General features: G+C 41.6%; 1 protein-coding gene across 2 annotated transcripts in view; it reads right to left on the reverse strand.

The window, feature by feature from the left end:
• LOC121578340 (DCC-interacting protein 13-alpha-like) overlaps positions 1-25,816 on the reverse strand; it is a 35,517-nt gene extending 9,701 nt beyond the window's left edge. For both annotated transcript variants that reach the window (XM_041892658.2, XM_041892657.2), the window contains exon 1: positions 25,618-25,816. In XM_041892658.2, coding sequence (XP_041748592.1) covers positions 25,618-25,671 — 54 coding nt within the window. In that variant the 5' untranslated portion in view covers positions 25,672-25,816. The remainder of the gene's footprint in view (positions 1-25,617) is intronic.
• Between the last annotated feature and the right edge of the window lie 1,630 nt (positions 25,817-27,446).

A 27,446-nucleotide genomic window follows, 5' to 3' on the forward strand; every position in this document is an offset into this window, starting at 1 on the left:
GCAACAGAGAAACACACTGAATGAAGGAAGCACTCAACTCAGGAAACATTCAGGTTTACCTGAAGTAGGTAGCTTAGATGGCACACTTATGTCACCCTTGTGCAAGGCTAATCTGGTCCCAGATCTGTAGCTTTAGCCAGCCCCTCTGACTATTGTAGTCATGCCACAGGTGGAGGCTCCTCACAGGAATGGGAGGACCATCCTACTCAGTGTATTTCATAAGAATAATGAAAATAAAAAATGATATCCTTTTAAAATAAAATTATACTAAATACTGCATATTCACGTCCCCAAATAACTGATTATAAAAACACTGTTACGCAATGAAGTTCTACAGTAGCCTCAACAGCACCCTCCTCTGGGTACATTGACTTCAATACAAAATCTAGGAGGCTCATGGTTCACCTTCTTTCATGGACTTACGCTTCGAACACACCGACTGCATCATTGCGTTTTGGTACACCAGAAGTACATTCATGTCCAATGGAATGCTGCGTTCGCCTTGCAGCATTGCGTTGCAGAGGCAGTTGCAGTGTGTTCTGTGTGGTGCATATGTTGGATTTATCGAACATATGCGTCAAACTGTATGCGTAAACGAGTTGACAGAAATGGTAGCAGAAGGTGAATGTTGAACTTTTGTTGCACACATACAGTTGAAGTCGGAAGTTTACATACACTTAGGTTGGAGTCATTAAAACTCGTTTTTCAACCACTCCACACATTTCTTGTTAACAAACTATAGTTTTGGCAAGTCGGTTAGGACATCTACTTTGTGCATGACACAAGTAATTTTTCCAAAAATTGTTTACAGACAGATTATTTCACTTATAATTCACTGTATCACAATTCCAGTGGGTCAGAAGTTTACATACACAAAGTTGACTGTGCCTTTAAACAGCTTGGAAAAATCCAGAAAATGATGTCATGGCTTTAGAAGCTTCTGATAGGCTAATTGACATCATTTGAGTCAATTGGAGGTGTACCTGTGGATGTATTTCAAGGCCTACCTTCAAACTCAGTGCCTCTTTGCTTGACATCATGGGAAAATCAAAAGAAATCAGACAAGACCTCAGAAAAATAATTGTAGACCTCCACAAGTCTGATTCATCCTTGGGAGCAATTTCCAAACGCCTGAAGGTACCACGTTCATCTGTACAAACAATAGTACGCAAGTATAAACACCATGGGACCACGCAGCCGTCATACCGCTCAGGAAGGAGACGCGTTCTGTCTCCTAGAGATGAACGTACTTTCCAGCGAAAAGTGCAAATCAATCCCAGAACAACAGCAAAGGACCTTGTGAAGATGCTGGAGGAAACAGGTACAAAAGTATCTATATCCACAGTAAAACGAGTCCTATATATCGACATAACCTGAAAGGCCGCTCAGCAAGGAAGAAGCCACTGCTCCAAAACCGCCATTAAAAAGCCAGACTACGGTTTGCAACTGCACATGGGGACAAAGATCGTACTTTTTGGAGAAATGTCCTCTGGTCTGATGAAACAAAAATAGAACTGTTTGGCCATAATGACCATCGTTATGTTTGGAGGAAAAAAGGAGACGCTTGCAAGCCGAAGAACACCATCCCAACCGTGAAGCACGGGGGTGGCAGCATCATGCTGTGGGGGTGCTTTGCTGCAGGAGGGACTGGTGCACTTCACAAAATAGATGGCATCATGAGGAAAGAAAATTATGTGGATATATTGAAGCAACATCTCAAGACATCAGTCAGGAAGTTAAAGCTTGGTCGCAAATGGGTCTTCCAAATGGACAATGACCCCAAGCATACTTCCAAAGTTGTGGCAAAATGGCTTAAGGACAACAAAGTCAAGGTATTGGAGTGGCCATCAAAAAGCCCTGACCTCAATCCTATAGAAAATATGTGGGCAGAACTGAAAAAGCGTGTGCGAGCAAGGAGGCCTACAAACCTGACTCAGTTACACCAGCTCTGTGAGGAGGAATGGGCCAAAATTCACCCAACTTATTGTGGGAAGCTTGTGGAAGGCTACCCAAAACATTTGACACAAGTTAAACAATTTAAAGGCAACGCTACCAAATACTAATTGTGTATGTAAACTTCTGACCCACTGGGAATGTGATGAAAGAAATAAAAGCTTAAATAATCATTCTCTCTACTATTATTCTGACATTTCACATTCTTAAAATAAAAGTGGTGATCCTAACTGACCTAAGACAGGGAATTTGTACTAGGATTAAATGTCAGGAATTGTGAAAAACTGAGTTTAAATGTATTTGGCTAAGGGGTATGTAAACTTCCGACTTCAACTGTATCTAGATGATGCTGCATTCCATTTTGCGCAATGACGCAGTCAGTGTGTTCAAAGCGTAACAGAGTAATTATGACGACTTCCGGAAGACGTGTTCCAACCTATCAGATCTCTTGCAGTATGAACTAACATCTCGCCCATCCAATCAAAGGATCAGAGAATGAATCTAGTACCAAAAGCATACGCTACAGCTAGCTAGCACTGCAGTGCATAAAATGTGGTGAGTAGTTGACTCAAAGAGAGAGGAAGACAATAGTTGAACAGTTTTGAACAAATTCATTTCTTAAATTAAGGAGAAGCAGCAGAGAGAGAGCGATATTTAATTGTATTTTCTCTTCTTCTTAGTTTACCTTTCACTTCGCTAATACAGCTAATTTAGCCTACTCAACAACCTGACTCAAACAGAGAGGAATGCTATTTATGTTAGCTAGCTGGTAAAGGCTATCCAACAATATAACTCTTCCAAGTCAAGATAAGCTTTCAGTTTAATTAATTTATTGCCACCGGGGACCACCAGTGTAACTGTTAAACTGCTTGCTGTACACTGTACTGCGTGATTGTACACATGGATTGGATTGTGGGTTTACTAACGCGTTAGTTCTAGTTTGTTGACTATAAAGTTAAAATGTGACAACGATTTAGGCTGGTTAGCGGTTATGGTATGAAGGTTTGGCTTGGAGAGGTTTTTGCGCCTGGTCACAGACAGCTGTTGTGTTATGTAGTGAAGTCCACAAGTGAAGGGAAAAGATGAGAGGAGGTGAGCGCGTAGATGCGAGAAGGAATTATACAATGAGAAAAGTGATGCTTTATGTGGCTGCTATGAAAGTGAACTGTGTGATCAGGGGTGTATTCATTCTGCCGATTCTGTTGCAAAACGTTTCTTAAATGGAAGCAAACGGAAGTAAAAAAAATCCCAAACAGGTCAATAATAGATGAAGACTAAATATGTTACAACTTCCCCCGGTCTCCCCTTTCAACCAATTTCCCCCATTCTTCCCTACCAGCAAATGAAGGAAAGTTTGAGGACATTTTTCAATGAAAGTAAAAGGACAGTAAAGTCACAAGTAAAGTAGGAAGCCCAGGTTTCAATAGACGATAAGATTGTTTTTCTCAATCGCGTACAAGCATTTTTCAGAACAATGTTGTTGATTTTCAAAACAGAGTCCACAAGACACAGAACTCTGTGGCCTTTTGCAAAACAGTAAATGTGAGTAGCTGTGCCACTAGAGATCCTGGTTCGAATCCAGGCTCTGTCGTAGCCGGCCGCGACCGGGAGACCCATGGGGCGGCGCACAATTGGCCCAGCGTCGTCCAGGGTAGGGGAGGGAATGGCCGGCAGGGATGTAGCTCAGTTGGTAGAGCATGGCGTTTGCAACGCCAGGGTTGTGGGTTCGATTCCCACGGGGGGCCAGTATGAAAAAAAATGAAAAAAAATATGTATGCACTCACTAACTGTAAGTCGCTCTGGATAAGAGCGTCTGCTAAATGACTAAAATGTAAAAATAAAATGTTTTACTTGTCATCTCAAAACTCAAAGCTCAAAATACATACACTACTGTTCAAAAGTTTGGAGTCACTTAGAAATGTCCTTGTTTTCGAAAGAAAAGCAATTTATTTGTTCCATGAATGCCTTCCAGACCTTGGATGTGAACTGGGGACCTCGGTCAGACACTATGTCCTCTGGTACCCCGTAGTGCCGGAAGACGTGTGTAAACAGGGCCTCCGCAGTCTGCAGGGCCGTGGGGAGACCGGGCAGGGGAAGGAGGCGGCAGGCTTTGGAAAAGCGGTCCACAACAACCAGGATGGTGGTGTTACCTTGACAGAGGGGAAGATCAGTAAGGAAATCAATACTCAGGTGGGACCATGGCCGTTGTGGAACTGGTAAAGGCTGTAACTTATCCGCTGGGAGGTGCCTAGGTGCCTTACTCAATCAATCAATCAATCAATTTTATTTTATATAGCCCTTCTTACATCAGCTAATATCTCGAAGTGCTGTACAGAAACCCAGCCTAAAACCCCAAACAGCTAGTAATGCAGGTGTAGAAGCACGGTGGCTAGGAAAAACTCCCTAGAAAGGCGAAAGCCTAGGAAGAAACCTAGAGAGGAACCAGGCTATGAGGGGTGGCCAGTCCTCTTCTGGCTGTGCCGGGTGGAGATTATAACAGAACCATGCCAAGATGTTCAAAAATGTTCATAAGTGACAAGCATGGTCAAATAATAATCAGGAATAAATCTCAGTTGGCTTTTCATAGCCGATCATTAAGAGTTGAAAACAGCAGGTCTGGGACAGGTAGGGGTTCCATAACCGCAGGCAGAACAGTTGAAACTGGAATAGCAGCAAGGCCAGGCGGACTGGGGACAGCAAGGAGTCACCACGGCCGGTAGTCCCGACGTATGGTCCTAGGGCTCAGGTCTCTCAGTTGGCTTTTCATAGCCGATCATTAAAGAGTTACTCTGGGCGCACACCGAGCAGGAGGAGACATACACCCTCACGTCCTGAGCCAAGGTAGGCCCACCAGTACTTTCCGGTCAGGCAGCGCACTGTACGACCGATACCTGGGTGACCAGCGGAGCCGGGACGGCCCACCCTTCAACAAAGATGTGATGGGAGCTGCGACCTTGCCAAAGCCCTGGATAAACCTCCGATAGTAGTTGGCAAAGCCAATAAAGCGCTGCACCTCCTTTACCATGGTTGGAGTCGGCCAATTACACATGGCTGAAATGCGATCTCCCACCTGAGGTGGTAATGCGGTATCCGAGGAAGGAGACGGACTGTTGGAAAAACAGACACTTTTCTGTCTTGGCATAAAGGTCATGCATAACAGTCGGGCCAGCACTTTGCGAACCAGGGACACATGCTCGGCGCGCGTAGCGGAATACACCAGAATGTCATCGATGTAGACCACTACACCGCGACCAAGCATGTCCCGAAACACCTCGTTCACAAAGGACTGGAAGACGGATGGAGCATTCATCAAACCGTAAGGCATCACCAGGTATTCGTAATGCCCCGTGGTTGTGCTGAAAATGACCTGTCCATAAAGTTCCCAGCTGTGCCTGAATCGACCAGCGCCTTACTCTGGGGAACTACAAGGTAATCAGAAAAGTGGATGGGTGGGGTACAGTGTGCAGCAGAGGTCTCTGAATGAGTGTGGGTGCCGCCTCCAGACCCAAAAGGTCTCGTGCCACCAGAGTGACACTGGCACTGTCATCCTCCGCTCTCCCGGATCGCCGCTCCACCCAGCTCGTGATCCGAGTCGGGGGGGGTTGAAACGGGCAGGCCCCCTCCAGGCCGTCCTCTGTCCGCCAGCAGGTTGTCCAACCGGATGGCCATGTCCACCAGTTGAGTGAAGGACAACATGGTGTCCCGGCAGGTTAGCTCCCTTCGGACGTCCTCCCATAGATGGCACCGGAAGTGGTCGATGAGGGCCCACTCGTTCCACCCGGACCCAGCTGCTAGAGTCCGGAACTCCAGGGCGAAGTCCTGCGCAGTCCTCGTCCCCTGCCTCAGGTGGACCAGCCGCTCGCCCGCTTCTCGACCCTCAGGTGGGTGATCGAAAACAGCCCGAAAGAGGCAAGCGAACTCCCCGTAGTTGTCCAACGCGGCTCCTCCTTCATTCCAGTCCGCCTTGGCCCACTCCAGGGCTTTCCCCTAGAGGCAGGAGACTAGGGCGAACACCTTCTCCCGCTCCGATGGGGCCGGGCTGATGCTGGAATAGTAAAGCTCCAGTTGGAGGAGGAATCCCTGGCAGAGAGCAGCTGTCCCGTCAAAATCCCGTGGTCGGGATATATGGATCCCTCTGGGTGCTGGGGTGTGTGTGGCTGGATCCGGTCACCCAGCTGGTCCCGACAGATTGGGTCCTCTCCTCTCCAGGCATTGGACGACCTGGAGAACCCGATCCATCGCTTCTCCCAAGCTGGCAAGCATCGTCGAATGCTCCTGGACCCGTGCCACGACTCCAGGTATGCGCTCCTCTCCTGCTGACTCCATGGCGGGTGTGTGATTCTGTGATGAGTGATTTGAAGGAGTCAGGTGCAGGAGGGTAAATCACAGAATACAGAATGTATTCCGGAATACAGAGTTACGCAGAAATGCATCAAACAGTCCAGTGCGCAAAACAGGCGCACTGGAACCAAACAGGCACACAGGGAAAAATACCCCGGCAATACAAAATGGATACACAATTTTAAAATGCAATACACACAAGGACAAGGGGGCAGAGGGAACACTTATACAAGTACTGATGAGGGGATATGAACCAGGTGTGTGTAATAAACAAGACAAAACAAATGGAATGATGAGATGAGGAGCAGCAGTGGCTAGAAGGCCGGTGACGACGAACGCCGAAGCCTGCCCGAACCAGGAGTTAGACTTAGAGCAGCTTTGGAGGAAGTCATGACAGGAATAGATTCTATTTCTATGGCCTAATTCCACTGACACTGCTGTTCAATCAGACTGTTCTGCAACAGACAGGAAAGACTGACGAATAGCCTACAACTGTACTGTACATGTTTTGTTGTTGGATACTCTCGGTAGCTAGCTACATACAGTACAGTAGCTGATAGGGATTGGATGCCATAATATCAAATACTTATAAAATGTAAATGCATGAATGCGATAGTTTTCACTGTGCATGTGTAGCTCTCATAGACATGCCAACAACAATTTATAAAAGGCCTATTGTTAGATAGCCATCCCATCAAATCCAGTGGATTGGAGCTAGCGAAGTAGCTAGCTAGCTAGCCAGTAACCTCGTCCCGATTGTGGCGATGCTTTCCATTGCCTGTACAACATAACCATGCACATTTACATAGAAAAAAACTGCTAAGTCCCTTGTCTGTCACGAATGTTGAATAAAATTATACTGAACAAAAATATAAACGCAACATGTAAAGTGTTGGTCCCATGTTTCATGAACTGAAATAAAAGTGGTCCTCTGTAGCTCAGCTGGTAGAGCACGGCGCTTGTAACGCCAAGGTAGTGGGTTTGATCCCCGGGACCACCCATACACAAAAATGTATGCACGCATGACTGTAAGTCGCTTTGGATAAAAGCGTCTGCTAAATGGTATATTATTATTATAAAAGATCCCAGAAATGTTCTATATGCAAAAAAAGCTTACTTCTCCTAAATGTTGTGCACAAATTTGTTTACATACCTCTTAGATTATCTTGGCAAAGGGGAAATGCTCACTAATCATCTGACAGGTGTGGCATATCAAGAAGTTGATTAAACAGCATGATCATTACACAGGTGCACCTTGAGCTGGGGACAATAAAAGGCCACTCTAAAATGTGCAGTTTTGTCACACAAGTTTTGAGGGAGCGTACAATTGGCATGCTGATTGCATGAATGTCCACCAGAGCTGTTGCCAGATAATTTAATGTTCATTTCTCTACCATAAGTCGCCTCCAACGTCGTTTTAGAGAATTTGGCAGTACGTCCAACCGGCCTCACAACCGCAGACCACATGTAACCACGCCAGCCCAGGACCTCCACATCCGGCTTCTTCACCTGCGGGATCGTGAGACTAGCCACCCGGACAGCTGATGAAACTGTGGGTTTGCACAACCAAAGAAATTCTGCACAAACTGTCTGAAACCGTCTCAGGGAAGCTCATCTGCGTGCTCGTCATCCTCACCAGGGTCTTGACCTGACTGCAGTTCAGAGTCGTAACCGACTTCAGTGGGCAAATGCTCACCTTCGATGGCCACGCTGATGAAGTGTGCTCTTCACAGATGAATCCCGGTTTCAACTGTACCGGGCAGATGTCAGACATGGCGTCGTATGGCATCGCGTGGGCGAGCGGTTTGCTGATGTCCATGTTGTGAACAAAGTGCCTCATGGTGGCGGTGGGGTTATGGTATGGGCTTGCATAAGCTACGGACAACGAACACAATTGCATTTTATCGAAGGCGATTTGAATGCACAGAAACACCGTGATGAGATCCTGAGGCCCATTGTTGTGCCACTCTTCCGCCACCATGACCTCATGTTTCAGCATGATAATGCACTGCCCCATGTCACAAGGATCTGTACACAATTCCTGGAAGCTGTCCCAGTTCTTCCATGGCCTGCATACTCACCAGACATGTCACCAATTAAGCATGTTTGGGATGCTCTGGGTCGACGTGTACGACAGCGTGTTCCAGTTCCCGCCAATATCCATCAACTTCGCACAGTCATTGAAGAGGAGTGGGACAACATTCCACTGGCCACAATCAACAGCCTGATCAACTCTATGCGAAGGGGATTTGTCTCGCTGCATGAGGCAAATGGTGGTCACACCAGACACTGACTGGTTTTCTGATCCGTGCCCCTACTTTTTTTTTTTTTAAGGTATCTGGTGACCAACAGATGCATATCTGTATTCCCAATCATGTGAAATCCATAGATTAGGGCCTTTCAAATTTATTTCAATTGACTGATTTCCTTATATGAACTGTAACTCAGTAAAATCGTTGAAATTGTTGCGTTTATATTTTTGTTCAGTATATATTTGAACTTACTTTGCCGATTGTCCGTAGGGTTGGTCCTTGAGCTGGTCAAAATTTGAGACAAAATATCCACAGGAAAGTATTATTAAACCGACTTCAAAACACAGGTCTCTCCGTGTGTAGCAATCAAGATTCTGTCTTGTGCATGTGACAGGCACAAGACGGAAGTACATGCACACAATGCATGCATACTAACTGAAGTCTTACAGGTGTATACAAGGGCGTGTTCCTCTGCTCAGAAGGTTCATTGCGCAGTCACAGTTGCCCCTCCCTCACATGCCTGCCTCACCTGGGTCAACTTTAGAGATCCCTGTTTTTCTACAGTAGAAAATACTACAATAGCCACAAGGCTGTTGACAACCAAAGCAACCATTACTGCATTTTTTAAAGATAGCAGTCAACCAATTTCCTGTAGTCTTAAAATGATTAAGGGCAATTCCACGATAACGGAATTACGCTTCAACTCATTTTTTTCACTTTAAAATGTATGCCAAACAAAAACCATTGATTTCAAAGTTTAACAAACCATACAACTCTATGCACAATGACTACTTTTAAAAATGTCCATCTTGTGCCTGTTTTTTCTTGTTTTTTATTCAGTGGAAGAACTGTGCAGATGCAAACTTTGGTAACGGAATTACGGTAAAATCTCCTTCAGTGTTTTATGCGACCACGTTTTCCAAAAATATCTGCTCCGAATTAAGATTCAAAGATGTCTGCAGAAAGAATGGGGTGTCAGCTATGACATTTGAGTTTGAAATTTTTTTTGGATTTACACTAGGTAACAGAATTACGGTAACAGAATTACATCATGGGTCCCTGATCTGTACTCCACAGAAATGCATAAATATTATATAAATTATATAAATTATTATTATAATTAAATGCATAATTATTATCTCATGTTTCACAAGTGTGGACATCACAGCGCAGCACAGTAGAGTAAAGTGCAGTACGATACAGCAGAGCAGATTATACTTCAGTACAGTGCAGTAGAGTACAGTACCGTAAAGTAGAGTATAGTTCAGTACAGTACAATACTCTAATATAATACTTTTTGTGGTAGACCCCATTTCCATCTGTTTTTCCAGAAATCAAAGCCTTAACTTATGCCAAATGTTTAAGATATAAAATAGTTGAAAAATGTATCTATGCCTTAATTTCTCAAAAATACAGACTCTTGGCTTTCATTGGACACCCAATTTAATATGCTCCTATGAACTTTACATGTTGATGCTCATGGGTCCTTTTCGATGGAAATGCCCTTTGGCTAAACGTTTTGCTTCATGTAATAAATTGTGTTTTCAATTTCTACTTCAAATGGAGCACACTGTTAATAACATGTATTAAATCATGTTAAATAATGTTGTTAAAATAAATTGGGCTAGGCTCATGTGGCTTCTACCTGAGCACATGGCACGTGGTAATATACTGCAATTCACACCTCCCATATAGATGGTGCTAATTAGCACAACTCTCAGTGGTCAGCCCCTCTTTTAAGCTAAAAATCCCTTTGTTATTTGAGCAGCGTTGCTGCGTGAGCTAGGATGTAGTTTCTCATGGAGTGACGTTTCGCCGCGCTCGTGTGAATCATACTGGCATACGGATGTAAAAATCCTCAAAATCTGCAGTTGGCTCCCAGTCAAATTATCCCGAAGGTTGCCTTGCTAAATCTTGTTCATTCTCTTAAATTAAATACAATGACTGTTATTGCATTAGTTGGGAATGTTGTTTGAAATGTCCGATACAACATATTTCGGTGACATAGTTATCAACCTACTGCATACCCCTTAAAAATATACATTTTCATGTGCAGGGTGTGCTATTAGCATGCTAACACTCATTAAGACAGACTGGTAGAATAGCTAGCATAGCTAGCCATCGCTAGCATTCACTGGTTGAAGTTGAAGTAACTTTTGAGTGTAATGGAGTTGACTGGTGACTATGACATGAATATATATCAATTGAAAGCAGGTATACCCAAACGCTCTTCAGCCCAGTTTAAACGAAAAAGGGGAAATCAGGTGCTCAACTGAGGGACTTGAAAATCCCCTGGTGGATAGTCACCAGTTCAAGTGTCCTGGGGAAGGAATGTTTTTTTGATGAATATATATAATTTACGACATTTGGACGGGAGCTATAATCGATCCAGTTAGATATATATTTTTTTAATAAACTATGCATGTCGTTATTGTTTGATTTCAGGTTTGGCTGCACCGCTTTCAATGGGGAAAGATTGCTTCCGTAGGGGTTGCAGAAGATGGCGGCGACTGCAGACGGGATTTTATCTTGCTCCTAGTAACCTTAACTTTTATTTACATTTTAGTCTTATCCAGAGCGACTTACAGGAGCAATTAGGGTTAAGTGCCTTGCTCAAGGGCACAGACAGATTTTTCACCTAGTCGGCTCGGGGATTAGAACCAGCGACCTTTCGGTTACTGGCACAACGCTCTTAACCACTAAGCTACCTGCCGCCCCATTTATCCCTCTCAAATGTACTTAAATGTAACAAAACCCGGTTTATAGTAAACACAACAGAGAACAACGCTCAGTAGACCGCTAATTTGATCTGAAACTTGGCAAAATTGAAGACAAAAATGTGCGAAAGAGCAAAGGGAGGAGAAGGAAGTTGCTAGCTCCCGAGTGGCGCAGTGGTCTAAGGCACTGCATCTCAGTGCTTGAGGCGTCACTACAGACCCCCTGGTTTGATTCCAGTCTGTATCACAACCGGCCGTGATTGGGAGTCCCATAGGGCGGCGCACAATTGGCCCAGCGTCGTCCAGGTTTGGCCGGTGTAGGCCGTCATTGTAAATAAGAATTTGTTCTTAACTGACTTGCCTAGTTAAATAAAGGTACAATTAAAATAATTTAAAAAGAAACTCATACACCGGAGAGAAACCGCCACCTGACTCCTCAGGAGAAGAAATTGAGGAATCTGGACATTCGGTTGATTCAGAAACTCCAACCAATAGTCCTGCACCCAAAAAGACACAGAAAGAATTGTCTTTGCGGGAACTCCAGGTCAACATAATCGATGCTGTCACTGCAAAGATAAACGAAAGAGCATATGGTCTGGAGAAAATGATACGCGAAAACACATAAAAAATTGTTGACCTCGAGACCTCTCTGAATCACGCATACGAGAGAATAGAAGAGCTTAAACGTGCAAACACTGCAACCTCTGATAAATGCACTGCACAGGAGAAGACCATCGCCGACATGCAAGAGCGCTTGTCGGAAGCGATACCGGAGAAGGTGGGGACTACGGCTTTATGATGTCCCCGAGGACCAGGGTGAGAATGTGAAGCGAATACTAAGTGACATCTGTAACCGTGTGGCTCCGGACTTCCCCGAAGGATATATGGATATGGCTGTGGATGTCGCCCATCGTATTGGGAAGAAGCAAGATGCCATCGGCAGCCGCTCGATTATCATCCAGTTCGCTTTCCGCACAGCGAGAGATGCAGTTTGGAAGAAAGCAAAGGAAAGCGCCTTTCTGAAAGAGAGAAAATGTAGATTCGGTGAGGACCTGACTGCAGCAGACAAGGCAGCAAAGGCAAAGTTGTGGCCTCTCGTCCCACAGGCCCGAAATCAAGGAAGGGGTGCATACTACAGGGGAATCAGAGCCTTTTTCGCCGACTGAAAATAAATTTGACCGCGTTGATTTGCTCCGCCGGTAGGCTTACAAGGTAGCCCATTCCCCACAACAAACTGAGCATTCTGGTTTTGAATTCTGGTGTTATGGTTTACAAGTTAAGACTTATGTTAATACATATATGAAGCACCTTTTATAGAGAGGGTAGAGTTGAGATTGCATAGGATTTTCCTTTCTATTTTGTATATATGGATTTGAAGTTTATGTAAATCAATGCCAGGGGGATACGAAACCTGTTGAAGAGGAAAGCTTTTTTTTTTTTGGATTATAGAGGATTATAATTTTGGGAAAAATCAGTGGGGCAGTGACATTTTCTTGGCCCGCGGGACTAATCATTCAGCTGGGGTTGCAATTTTAGCACACAATTTCAAATGTGTTTACTCAAATGGACACCAATGGACATTGGCTAGTAGCGGTCATCAACCACATGGACAGATTATTTGTGTTGTGTAATGTATATGGATACTGTTCTAGTCCTCCAAATAACTTCTAGAGGAAATTGAGGAAATTCTTAAAAGTCTTCTGAGAAAATATCCATCCAGTCAGATTATAGTTGGTGGGGATTTTAACATGGTTTATTATAATGAGACTGATAGATTGCCCCTTAGGCCTAACATTGGTGTGAACAAATTGGTGAATTTCTGCCAAAGCCTGGACTTAATTGACATATGGAGAGTTAAAAACCCTGTAGAGAAACAGTACACATGGAGTAATAGAGATCGTTCACTACAATCAAGAACTGACTTGTGGGTGATAACCTCTTGTCTTGAGCCCAACACTGTAGAGGTAAAAATACTGCCTGCAGTCCTGACGGATCATAAAGTCATATAGCTGACTGTGAGAATGTGCAGTAATGATGATAAGAAATACTCTGGTGGTTATTGGAAATTGAATAACTCATTGTTATTGCATGATGATTTAAAAAAATGTGATTAAGAATCTAATTTCTGTTTACTGGAATTTAGCTACCTCGAATGCAGAATATGGGAAATATTGGGAACTGCTGAAATTTAAAATCCGCTCAGCCTGTATTACTTACGGGAAACGGCTTGCTTTAAGAAGGAGATGTGAGGTAGCTGAGCTCTCTAAGAAAATTGCTGATTTCACAGAGGTTGAGCATCTTGATCAAAAACGAAAAAGCTAAATTGAATGATTTACAGAGTCAACTAGATACATTTTATGAGGAAAAGGCTAGAGGAGCCTTCATAAGATCCAGAAAACAATGGCTTGAAAAAGGTGAAAAGAACAGTAGATACTTTTTTTATTTGGAAAAGAGGAGAGGGGAACTCAACACACTTCGAAAATGTAAGATTAATGGGGTAACCTCTGAGGATAGAGAGTTTGAATCAGACTTTACCACTAAGTTTTATGAGAATATTTACTCCTTAGATAACAGTTTGAGTGACTCTAAGGATCTCCTTGATTCTATAGAGAATGTTAACTCTGTTAGTGAAGAATTCAAATCGGTCTTGTTGTGAAGATTTGGGGTTGCTCAATTAAAAAATAACAATTCTCCAGGTTGTGATGGATTAACCACTGAATTTTACAAAACCTTCTCTGAAGGAATAGCACAATTCTTACTTGAAACCATTAAAGAGGCTATAAAGAAGGGAGAACTACCTGCCTCTCTGAAACAAGGGGTTATTACTCTTATACCTAAACCACAAAAGGATCTCTTAATTATTGATAATTGGCATCCAATCACACTCCTAAATAATGACTACAAAATTATAGCCTCAATATTTGCGAAAAGGTTAAAGTTGTGTTTGAATGATCTGATTGATGAATGTCAATCAGGGTTTATGAAAGGGCGCCATATATCTAATAATCTGAGGCTGGTGTTAGATTTGGTTGAGTATTGTGATCTATTGGATGACTCCCCTGTTATCTTATTTTTGGATTTTCAGAAATCTTTGATTGTCTTAAGCATTTGAAGTTTGGTAATTTTTTTGTTGATGCTATTAGAACTCTGTATAATGGTAGCAATAGCTGTATCAAACTCTGTCATGAAACATCCACAAGGTTTAACATTTACAAAGGAATACGACAAGGTTGTCCAATCTCACCTTTTTTATTTTTGTTAGTTTCTCAAACCTTATGCTCATTAGGTTATCAAAGTCAATTTGAAGGCATTACATTCCAGGCCAGAGAGATCAAGATATCCCAACTGGCGGATGGCACCTCACTTTTTTTTGAAAAATGTGTCACAAGCTAGATTAGCATTGGATATTCTGAAGCAGTTCTCCAAAATCTCAGGTTTGGTATTAAATCTTTCCAAATGTGAGATGTTTGTTCTGAAAGGAGCTGTCAATCCAGCAGATTTTAACATCTCTGAAAAAGATACTATAGTATCTGAAGATTATGCCTTTGTTAAATGTTTTTCATGAAGAAATGGAATGTTGTTTGTGTTAGTAGGAAGAGGGAATGTTTTGGGTGTGACGCCAAATACAACCGACCGGAAGTGTCTTGTAGACAGGGGAGACTGGGGATTGGCCAGAAGAGGGGGTAACCCTTATTTTGGCAGTGTCTATATAAGAAGGGTTTTGGACAATAAACCCCAGAGCGGTTATTATAATTCGAGGCAACTGCTCTCCAGACAACGCGTGTCTGTAATTTATGCTGTAACCTCGTGGTATGAATAAAAACTTCTGACACGATGCAGCATAGATGGACTCTTTTGTTGACAGCAATGATGACCACCATTCATCATATACTACATAATGGCGAGCTTGCCAGGAGGGATGATGCAATCCTTCTTTGCTGCATTTGGAGTCGCCAGGCTAACCCAAGCTGACTTTGGTCTGGAGTCATGACCCGACTAGATACAGCTAAGTTGTTGGTTTTGTTACTGCTTATGTACACTGGAGGAGTGTACCCTTACGACCGTGTTTCGGGTGGCGTTATGGCTGTTGATTGGGAGTCTGATAACAAATATTCTAAATTTGGTTGATGGTTAAACGGGGAATAATAGCATGTTGTTTTAGGACAATGGATTGGTAGACAATAAATGTTGGAAGACGTCTGCATAGTTAGGGCACCGTGAATACGGAAAAGACCTCTTGATCGAGGCGATTCTTTAGGAATGGGCCATAAAATCCTTGCAACGCGTTATGTGGTGTAGGGTTAATTCTGGGAATTATTAAGCTGGACGAATTATATGTATGTTATATACTCATCGTATGGTTGACGAACTATAATGCTTGGGGTAACCTCTCTATGATTATCCAGAACTTACGGCAACACAAAGTTAGAAGGAGATATTACTGATAGACAATGATTTGGCCACGGTGCGGGGTGTTCATTTGTATAGCTAGTAGGCCGCAGTTGGCTAGAGGCTGAAGCTAAGGCTGGGTTGTTTCAGGCCACGTGGTGCCTCGTGGCTAAGGCTTGATTGTATGGTTCGGGCCACGTGGTACATCGTGGTGTGATGTCACGAGAGGCTGTGTCCTGGAGGGACGTTACATCCCCCTGAGGTGGCTGCAAACCCAGACAGCTATGGCTCCATCTGCTGGTATGGTCGGGAACTCCACCCCTCTATGGCCAATCTTCCCACGCAGCTGAAACAAATGAGGAGCTGATGAGCTGAAGGTTGGGGAAGTGAAGAGACACAGTCTCCAACCTGGGCTCTCTGGAGGACAAGAGTGCTGCACGTCCACTTCCATGAGGAATATAAGGATTTGGAGATACTTACCTTTGGGAAATACTCACCTTTGGATATATGCCCCTGTGGAAATACGTGAGAGACATTTGGAAGGACTTTTTGCTGGGTTGGCCACTAGCTGCAACGTGGACTACAGTAAGGCTGGGGAAAAGTTATCTGAGCGAGTGAGAATTATGATTTTGGATGTGGAAGAGACATCCCTGAACTGTTAACCCTTAAAGAGCCACAAGAGAACAGAATTTTGTTATATTTTCGTTAATTTCCCAAGACCTATAATAAAATCCTTGTTTTGTTTGAACCTTGTCTCCTTGCACTACTTGAGCAATCCCGCTGAAAGCTGTGTAGCCTCTCGTGACGTCACAGAGGTTAAATGCTAATGCTTAAGGCTAAATGCTAATGTTAATGCTTAAGGCTAAATGCTAACTGTGTTTTGTGTTGCAGTGTACCTTAGGCTAAGCTAAATGCTAATGCTACATGCTAATTGTGTTGCGTGCTACATGCTAACGGATATCCTTAGAGATTCCATTGCGATGGATTAAAGTCTCTTAAACTTGTCACTGTTTGTAAGTCAGGTTGTATGTTTTGTGAGCGCTGTTAAATGTTGTTTGACTATAAGGGGGAAATGGGGAATTACAGCTGGACTGTTATTATGTTTGGGGAGAGAGAGTAGAGAATCTTCCTTCCACGGTGAAATTGTATTGAGGAATGGGTATGCGCATGCGTTTAATTTTGCGACACTACAGTACCAAACGTGGGAGTTGGAGTTTATGGCACGAGATTAGGGAACGTTTTGTTTTACGGCACCATGAGGGGATGCTGAGACTCAAGTATGAGGTTAAAATGATATTTGCGCATGCGTGATTTTACGGGGCTAAAAACTACAACATGTGGTTATGTGCTAAGCCTACAAAGCACGGCATTATGGGTAAGGGTCATAGGTCCCATGTGGGGGGTCGGAAGGGATAATAGTCACAGAATAAGAGAGATTTTGGGGAAAAATCTCCTAGGTGTTAAACGGCTGTTGTTTGAATGTGAAACTATTTGGCGAGATGTAGTAAAGTTATAAATCAAATATATGTTGACGGAGTATAATTAATTAAATTAAAAGACGATTAAAATTAAATGAAATGTTTTGGAGCGATCTATGTAATAAATGATATTTGCGCATGCGTGGGATTCTGCAAAACAACACATTGGTTAAACTGCAGGGGGAGACAGAGGAACACAGACGACGGAACAAATAGGCACAAGGAGAGTTTAACACGAATCTTATAAGTTTACACGCGGTGGGTTAAGATGAAACTTGTTTGGGTACCTATTGAATTTATAAATTAAATATAGGATAACGGATTATAATAGATTGAATTAAATAATTAAATGACGGATTAAAAGCAAAATGTTTTTGGGCGATCTATCATTAGTCCTGAGTTAAAGTCTTAGAGTGAATGTAGAACGAACGACTATTGAACGGTTGGAAATAATCAGTGATTGCATTAACTACTAAAGTCTTTTTCTGTGTATGTTCTTCTGTCATATGAGAGGAACGCTAAGCGAGAGGCGAGAGGAGATACAGGAAGTGCTGACTGCGTCACGTGACAAGGTGTGAGGCAGACGAGAGGATCAGATCAGGCTAGTACACAAAATCAATTTAAAGAAATGTGATAAAATGACGATTTTGCATAGGCTTGGCAAATACTATTTCATTAAAAATTGCATTTTGGATGCTCTGTGTATCATTTATTGAAGGGTTAGAGGCTTTGTTTTTGGGATTGCTTTGAAGTTGACTAATTTACTTGCATTTGATGGGTTGTGGTAATATAGTCAACACTAATGGTTAAATTGGGGACATAGGATATAGGAATAAAAATTGGTTTTAATTATTCATGATTTTAATTGACTTATTGGGATTTATTTGGAGTTGTTAGGTTATATTAAGAATTACAGGGGGAAGGCTACATAAGCTATATAGTCTAAAATAGGATAGTTCACAATAAAGGAATAGAAAGGCTTGTTACAATGGGGAAAAGATATCAGGACTATGAAAGTCAGTACATCGGTTGATATAGTGCATAGTGGTAATCCTTTAACTAAAGTGTTGCTAGGGTATCCGGCAAGTGAAACAAAAGTTGCCCTTCATTCTCAAACAGAAATTGATAAAATATGTCAGCGATAAGATAGGTTTAAAAAGTAGAGCTTAGGGAGGTTTATTCTCAGCTTACAATGATTATCCAGGAGTGATTATTGCATCAGAAATATAGATTAATAATAGATAGGGTACCAGCAGAAACAACGATGAAGATGAATTCAAAACTCCAGAAGTAAGAAGAACCGACATGTCTGGAAACGAAGAGAAGGAGGTTCAGAAAGATGAAGATGGAAGAAAATGAGATGTCTGGAACGTGAAGGAGAAGAGGATGATGGAGATGAGAGTGATTGATGAGAGGTCATGGGTGGAGGTGACTCTGTGATCAGAGGGAAGTGGCAAGAGAGGAAAGAAGAAATGGATACTAGAGATTTGATCTCTGATGGAAGTTGAAGATGAAGAAAGCGATGAAGATTTGGAGATTAAAGGTGCTTTATTTTCAAGAGGAGTTTGTCCTACAAGGACTGGCACAGAAGAAAAGTAAGAAGATGATGGAAGATGATATTTCGAGGACAGAACTTAGAACTAAGGTTGAAGAATACTGATATGTCAACGACGAGAAGGAACAGGACCAAGAAAACCTGCTGAGAAAATAATCCCAAGAGTTGGAGAAGGAGAAAATAAGTTTGGGTTATGAAGAATCAGAGGGAACCAAATCAACAATCACTGTTACAGCTTCAACTGAACAATATCAAATGCAATTGTACCAGCCAAGGGGGGTACTAGGTGTCATATCCACAGTCAAGGTCTGGACAGACACAGAATTAGAGAAGAAGAAACAGAGGAAGATCCAGGAGTAAGGGAAGATCACCTGTTAGTGTCTAGAAGATACGAGGGGGGTATCAGCTGAGAGCATCGATTAGAGAAGAAGGGAAAATAGCAACAATTGAAGTAAAAACAACCGACCATTAGAAGTGATAGTGAATAGGGGAAAAACTTATCTGGGTTCAGCCTAAAGAGGTTATCCATATCCACTCTGTAAAATAAACTAATTAGGTTAGGATAGGGATTTGAAGTAGTAAAACAGTTTAAATACTCTTAGGGAATCAATTGAGCTAGGAATTAAAATAGACATACCAATATTAGGACAATATACCAATGGCATTGTGGGAAGAGATGCATGGTGTAAATTGAAGTGTTCAATCAGAGGCACATTAGACGACTGACTGTTTGGTAGAATATTTTAAGAAGTAGGGTTTTTGGGAATCATTTGCTTAAAAGATAATATCATAGGAAGGATGATAATCTATTAGATTGCCTGTTAGACAATCTGTCTGAAAAATAAACTTAATAAGGGTGACTGTTATTCTGGGTTACATTCGTACACAAAGAGATTTGAGGTTAGGCTAAAGGTGTTTAGTCGGTTTTGCCAAGTCTGTGTGTAATGAGTCAGAAGCAGGTGGAGAACTTTCCCAATCACATATTCTACAAATTTGGTGGTAAGGGATTTTGTGAAAATCAGGGGAAAAGTTGTAGATGTTATGAGAGGAAAGATTAGATTAAAATAAGTTAGGAGTAGATTGGGGTTGAAGGAACTCTGAGACAGTAAGTTAAGTTTTAAGGTTAGTAGTAAGAGAGAGAGAACAGTAATGAATGACACTGTAGAGTAGGGAGATCAAGGTCATTATAGGTGGATTTTGTGTAATCAAAAGTTTGAAAGTCAGGGATTTAGAGAAAGGACTGAGATTTGGGGAAAAAGTGACACTAGTGGTGATAGATGGAAGTACAAGTAAAGAGTTCAAAGTCTTAGGGGAAAACTGGGGGAAAACTAGGAGTAACTAAGGACATTAACACTTCAGTTTATTAGAACAACAGGGAGAAGCAATTTAACTCTTTCAACATTGATAGTTATTAAAGTCATAAATATATTGCATTTGATTATAAGGGTCCAGCATCAATTATAGGGGGAAAATACTGTTATTAGGGTTAGGAGAATAATAATTATAATATGCCATTTAGGATGATGACGTTTCTTTCACAGAGAGAGAGAGATAATTAGGGAGAATAAGTATTGTTAGCAGGATCAGAAGTAGAAGCTGTGGCACTTAGTCAAACAAGGGATTATTTTGCGTAAGGTTACAGATAAAGATCAGGGAGAATGTGTACTTATCTAGTGAAAGCATAGAAATTTGTTCCGGTTAAGAATTATTGGTTAAAGGGCTATGTAATTCGTAAAGTGATGCTTATAATGGAAGATTTGAAGTCTGTAGAACGTTCCACAGTCACAGAGGGAGTTAAGGATAAGTTTATTACAGTAGTCACTCCAACAGGGAATAATCGAATAGGATGTTGGTAGTTTCCCACTAGAGGGAATTAAGGGTTTTAATTCATCAACTAAATCAACAACGTTAATGGTAACTTTGGGAAGGGATTAATGATACGATGGTAATAGCAAATGTAGGAAGGATGACAACAACTGTTCTGAAAGTAGAGGTAGCAAGAGGGACTCAGGAGGTTATGGTACGAATGGGGTTAAAATAAGAGAACAGATAGAAACAATATAGATTAATCTGAAATGGAGAATATAGATTCATCACGGAAGCTGCAGGATGGGGTCTTTTGATTTTGATGACGGGGGGGGTATCTGATCAGTACTGCTCGTTCCTCTGTTGTGAAAATTAGAGATAGATTAACTCATTCTGTAAGAATCAGTGAGGAATCTTGAGGGTTGATGTCTGTTGGGGATGCCAGCCCAAGACGTGTTAGACGGTCGCGCGCCTCTGTCAGGTATGGGTTAGAGTTATGCTTTGTCATGACTGTGGTATCGGCAACAGTCATTGACCGATAAAATAATGTCGTTGTCAGAACAGTGGTTTAAGCCTAGGGTTTAAGTGTTCTTGGGTAAATGGATTACCCTATGGGAATTGTTAGATGGAAAGTAAAGTCAGGTAACAGTGGAAACCTGAAGTATTCAGGTGAACCAGTGAAGATAAAAGTTGTTGTTGTTCTAATAAAACATATGAGGTAAGGGGTATGTTTATGGGAATATCAGAGTGTGATGAGTATAGTATAACTTTGGATAAGTATGAACTTAAGGGTAGTAATGACAAACCATAGGTTACTTTTTATATACCAGGTAGTAAGAAGAGCAGGACTTTGATGGTTAAAAGATTAGCTTTTGACTGACAATGTGACTATGGGGAATTTTAGAGATATTTAGGGGTTTGGGGGTGATAAAGCATCTATATTCTTACATTAGGGATGGACAGGATTTGGTTACATGTCAACGTTGAAGCTTCTATATGAGGTTTCTACTATTATAAGAGGGATAGCACCGGACACAGCTAAATCTAGGGTTAAAAGGGTGACATGGCTACATGTCATAGTCTTCAAGCCTATCATTGGAGAATAAGTCTGGGAGAGAAGTGGGGACTTTGACTTTTTAGTCATGGTATGGTGCAAACATTTGGGAAGATCATATTGATAAATATTTGTTATATTTTGGGTCCGGATAGTTCAGAGAATATTACTGGGGTTATATATATATATATACATGGGAAAATATCAGGGATGCATTTGGTTGCAAGATCAGTTAGGCCAGTAGGGGGCAGTGATGGGTTACATTTTAATCACAGCTTTGATAGCACTGTGTAATATGTTACTGACTTTTGAGAAAGTTATGAGATTGAGATAGGTTGGGGAAGTGGTGCCTGGAGGCAACACTCAGATGCCATTGTTGACTGTTCCGGATCTGGACGAAGAGGGACAAGTGGCCTACTGATGGATAAATATCATATTTGATTATTTGATCATTTTATTTTTATTGTTTCAAGGAAAACATTTTTTTTAGGGTGATTTTAGTATGATTTTAGAATGATTTTATGAATCAAGGGGGGGAATGGATAATGTGATTCATACATCATTTATATGTCATTTTTATATTCTTAAATTGATGTTGAGGTTTAATTTGAAAATGTTGTTTTGCAAAGGATACTGTTTGGTCGTTTCTTTTCTTTTCATTCCAGAAGCATTTGGGGGAACATGTGACTCAAACAAAGACAATATGAAGGGACAATATGACTGGAGGAGATGGAACAAGGAGGGTGTGGAAAGGTTTCGATTCCATCATCAACGATGCAGTGGAGGTGGAGACTACGGAGGAGATGAAGTGTAGTGGACTACATTCCAGTGTCTGCAATGAAATATAGACATATTTGATGTGTAATACATAATGGTGTCATATTCTTAGGTATTGACTTTAGTAGAATGATGTTTGATGTTATTGAATGCAGATGAGGATCTTAGATGCTTTTGTTTATTTCGATGGGGTTTAGGGAAGGACGTTTAGGCAGGGAGAGATTCCCTTTCAGGTCCTATGGGTTGACCAGCCTGAGAGTGGATGTTTCTGGATAGGATTTTGTTTGCAGGGGAAACATGTGTATTTAATGGCATCATAGTTTCAAATGTATTTACATGGTCTATGAGTTTATCTGGAGTACCGCGGTGGTTGCCTGGGGCAGAGGGACCGTGAGAGAATTTTACTGTCTTGATTGATGGATGGATGGATTTGGAACAAAGGTTGCCAGACAGGTTTTTCGCTCTCACACTCCATAAAGATTTATTCATAATTCATAGTAATGTGTTCACACTTCATAAATAGTTATTCATATTTCATAGAAAGGTATTTACATTCTAGAGGAGAATGTTTTGGGGTTTAAGGTTAAGGATACTCAATAAGATAAATTGTTACTGGTCATAATCCTATTCTGTTTGTTTTCGAGACTTAGTTTAGTCTCGAAGGGGGGAATATAGTATCTGAAGATTATGCCTTTGTTAAATGTTTTTCATGAAGAAATGGAATGTTGTTTGTGTTAGTAGGAAGAGGGAATGTTTTGGGTGTGACGCCAAATACAACCGACCGGAAGTGTCTTGTAGACAGGGGAGACTGGGGATTGGCCAGAAGAGGGGGTAACCCTTATTTTGGCAGTGTCTATATAAGAAGGGTTTTGGACAATAAACCCCAGAGCGGTTATTATAATTCGAGGCAACTGCTCTCCAGACAACGCGTGTCTGTAATTTATGCTGTAACCTCGTGGTATGAATAAAAACTTCTGACACGATGCAGCATAGATGGACTCTTTTGTTGACAGCAATGATGACCACCATTCATCATATACTACAATACTTTAACCTACCTCGGTGTAAAGATCACCAAAAATCTTAAGGCTGTGAATGATCTTAATTTGAATCCTGTAACTGAATCGATCAAAAATACATTTTCCTCATGGTTAGGGATGGATTTAAGTCTTCAAGGGAGGGTGCTTTTATCCAAAGCTGAGGGGCTATCTATTGACATCCCCAAATCCACTTGCTGTACCTTAGATAGGCTATTGTACAACTTTGTATGGAAAAACAAGCCACGTAAGATAAAAAGAGATGTTATCACCAACAGGGTTTGTGATGGTGGTCTAAATGTCTTAGACTTCACTCTCTTTAATCACATATCAAAAGTCAACTGGGTTAAAGGGTACTCAAAAAATCCTCATAGTTTCTGGAATATTATCCCTCTTTTTGTTTTTCAGAAGCTCGGAGGGCTTAATTTTTTACTACAATGTCCCTATATTGTGGGTAAACTTCCTGTGAAATTGGCAGCTTTTCACAAGCAGGCTTTAATGTGCTGGGTTTTGCTGTATAAACACAACTTTTCACCTCATAAATGTTTTATATGGAATAATGGGTCGATATTACATAGAAACAATATGTTATTTTACTGTAACTGGTTCTCAAAATACATTGTCCTTGTCAGCCAATTAGTTAGTATTAGTGGGAATCTATTTACACAGAGAGAATTTATGGAAAGATACAACTTTGAGGTTTAAAGCAAGGAATATGACACTGTTAAAAAAGCTATACCTAGTGGGATAAAATCTTTACTTCAGAATAATGCATATTTTAGGTTTACTAGATAAGAAATTAAATAATCATTTTTTAAGGGATATTTTCTACAGGAATTCTATTCCTTCTACTATATTTTATTGGGCTTCATCGTTTGATGTAATCTGGCGCCGTGCTTGGCTCACTCCACACAAATTTATGGTGACCAATAAAGTAAAGGAGATCTCCTTTAAGTTTATCCATACATTCTACCCGTGTAATAGCCTGATGTTCTGGACTGATGTACAACTATATCTTGGCAACAAAATGCATACAACCGTTAAAAATCTAAGTTTGACATGTTATTTTACTACACTGATTCCACAATTGAACGTCAGTATGTCATAAATCTCTATTTTATTAGGAAAATATTTTATACACAAATCAAAATGTATGAAGAAAAAGCCCCTTTTAAATTTTTTAAAACCAGATTTGGAAAACTAATTAATACTATTAAAACGTATACAAAAAAAAATGTCAAAAAAAAAAAATGTATTCATTAAATTATTTGTGTAATCCCTCTGGCTGTTCAGTTTTTTGTGTTTTACATGTTACTTTTAAATACATTTAAATAATAATAATAATAATTTTGCTTCCGTACCCCGCTTCCGTGATTTTCGTTGAAAACGCCACTTTCCCGTGTGGACCTATTCACGGCCATTTCGCCGAAGCAGGCGGTGACTACTTCCGTCAACGGGCATATATTTTTACTGCTGGGACACTTTTTTGGGCTATGATTGGTTGTTGTGTCGCCTCACCTGAGCAGAGGAACGTGCCCATAGTTTTGCTCATGTGCCAGGTGCCAGAAATTTCAGCATCAGTACAGGCGCTCCAAAAAAGTCAGGTAAATAATACTTTCTTGTGGATATTTTTTCTAAAATTTCGACCAGCTGAAGAACCAACTACACAGACAACTGGTAGAGTAAGTTCAAACGTAATTTCATTCAACATTCTGGCTTGTAGAGACACTTTCCAAGTTTTAGCAGTGTTTTGTTTGACTGTATACCAAGAATTGGTATCAGTCTGATTTATTAGGCAACCTCGTCCCTAGACCGGAGAAAGTGGTGCACCCTGCCAGAGACTAAAGGTAGCCAGCCAGCTAGAGTAAGGATGGTCACGTAGACTGGCAGTGGCTCATTTATGTGTTCGTTCATCATCAATGAGCATTTCACTTTAAGGTCTACACCTGTTGTATTCGGTGCATGTGGCAAATACAATTTGATTTGATCAACAAGGGTGTGACGTGTATCACAACAAAACCATTAGCGTGCATACTTTTAGCAGGTGGTGCAAAGGCCGATAATAATGTTGCATAAATAGATAATACCATTGACAGCTGGCCAAATATCATGAGGCCAGTTATCACTTTTTGAGCCATTTGACAGCTCTTGATGCTTGCTCGAGCGAGTTAGTAGGGCTGGCTGGCTAGCTTTCGCTGCGCTTTTCACGGCACAAAGACAAGAGATAAAGCTACAGGGCATAGCGTGAGATGTATTACCTGCGGACTGTCCTCGAATGTATCCTCTATCGGTAATTTATCTATTCCAGGCATGGCTATAGCTAGCTATTTCAATTCGTATCAATATGAACTGTAATCTGTCAATAAGAAACAAAATAGCTAGCCTAGATAGCTATCACTCCCACTGAATGTTTTCCCTTTACAGATAGATCCACAACACCCCAAACAGCTCCTCCCACATACGAATATGACACTGGGAGCGGTCGTCACTAGTTACCACAGCCACGAAGTATTCTTCTTCTGTGGGTTTTATTGCGGACTACAACTCAAAAAGGTGTATTGCCGCCACCAACTGGACGGGTTGAAACTAACTTAATCCACCGAAATAAAATTCTACATTGACAAAACAAAACTCCCACTTCTTCCTTCTTTTAAATCTCCATATCTCCCTTCTCAGGTACCAGGGCCTGAGTTGGTGGTACGGCTTTTGACAATATTCCATGTAACTCTTTCGCCGCTCCGCTGCAACCACAATGATTTCTATCTTCCTCAATATTTTTTCCACCTTGGCAGTGCCATTAATCACCATTGCAATTAAGGCCACAAAGTCCACCTTTTTAACCTTTAAAATATCAGGATCCTCTTGGTGAAAGGCAACCCCTGCAGCCTGCACTGAAGGCCTATCCATCACCATAGACTCTTCAGGTGCACCACTGAAACCCTCAACCCTTTTAACGGCTGCTGCATATTAAATGCTCTGGACAGCCCTTACTTTGGCCACCTCATTCTCTTTCGCCCTCGTGGGGCATTCAAAAGATGGGGCTTCATGGTTCCCACCACAATTGCAACATGACATACAGTGGGGAAAACAAGTATTTAGTCAGCCACCAATTGTGCAAGTTCTCCCACTTAAAAAGATGAGAGGCCTGTAATTTTCATCATAGGTACACGTCAACTATGACAGACAAAATGAGGAAAAAAAATCCAGAAAATCACATTGTAGGATTTTTAATGAATTTATTTGCAAATAATGGTGGAAAATAAGTATTTGGTCAATAACAAAAGTTTCTCAATACTTTGTTATATACCCTTTGTTGGCAATGACACAGGTCAAACGTTTTCTGTAAGTCTTCACAAGGTTTTCACACACTGTTGCTGGTATTTTGGCCCATTCCTCCATGCAGATCTCCTCTAGAGCAGTGATGTTTTGGGGCTGTCGCTGGGCAACACAGACTTTCAACTCCCTCCAAAGATTTTCTATGGGGTTTAGATCTGGAGACTGGCTAGGCCACTCCAGGACCTTGAAATGCTTCTTACGAAGCCACTCCTTCGTTGCCCCGGCGGTGTGTTTGGGATCATTGTCATGCTGAAAGACCCAGCCACGTTTCATCTTCAATGCCCTTGCTGATGGAAGGAGGTTTTCACTCAAAATCTCACGATACATGGCCCCATTCATTATTTCCTTTACACGGATCAGTCGTCCTGGTCCCTTTGCAGAAAAAACAGCCCCAAAGCATGATGTTTCCACCCCCATGCTTCACAGTAGGTATGGTGTTCTTTGGATGCAACTCAGCATTCTTTGTCCTCCAAACACGACGAGTTGAGTTTTTACCAAAAAGTTCTATTTTGGTTTCATCTGACCATATGACATTCTCCCAATCATCTTCTGGATCATCCAAATGCACTCTAGCAAACTTCAGACGGGCCTGGACATGTACTGGCTTAAGCAGGGGGACACGTCTGGCACTGCAGGATTTGAGTCCCTGGCGGCGTAGTGTGTTACTGATGGTAGGCTTTGTTACTTTGGTCCCAGCTCTCTGCAGGTCATTCACTAGGTCCCCCCGTGTGGTTCTGGGATTTTTGCTCAC

The sequence above is a fragment of the Coregonus clupeaformis genome, chromosome 12, assembly GCF_020615455.1.
Source record: "Coregonus clupeaformis isolate EN_2021a chromosome 12, ASM2061545v1, whole genome shotgun sequence".
Lineage (NCBI taxonomy): Eukaryota > Metazoa > Chordata > Actinopteri > Salmoniformes > Salmonidae > Coregonus > Coregonus clupeaformis.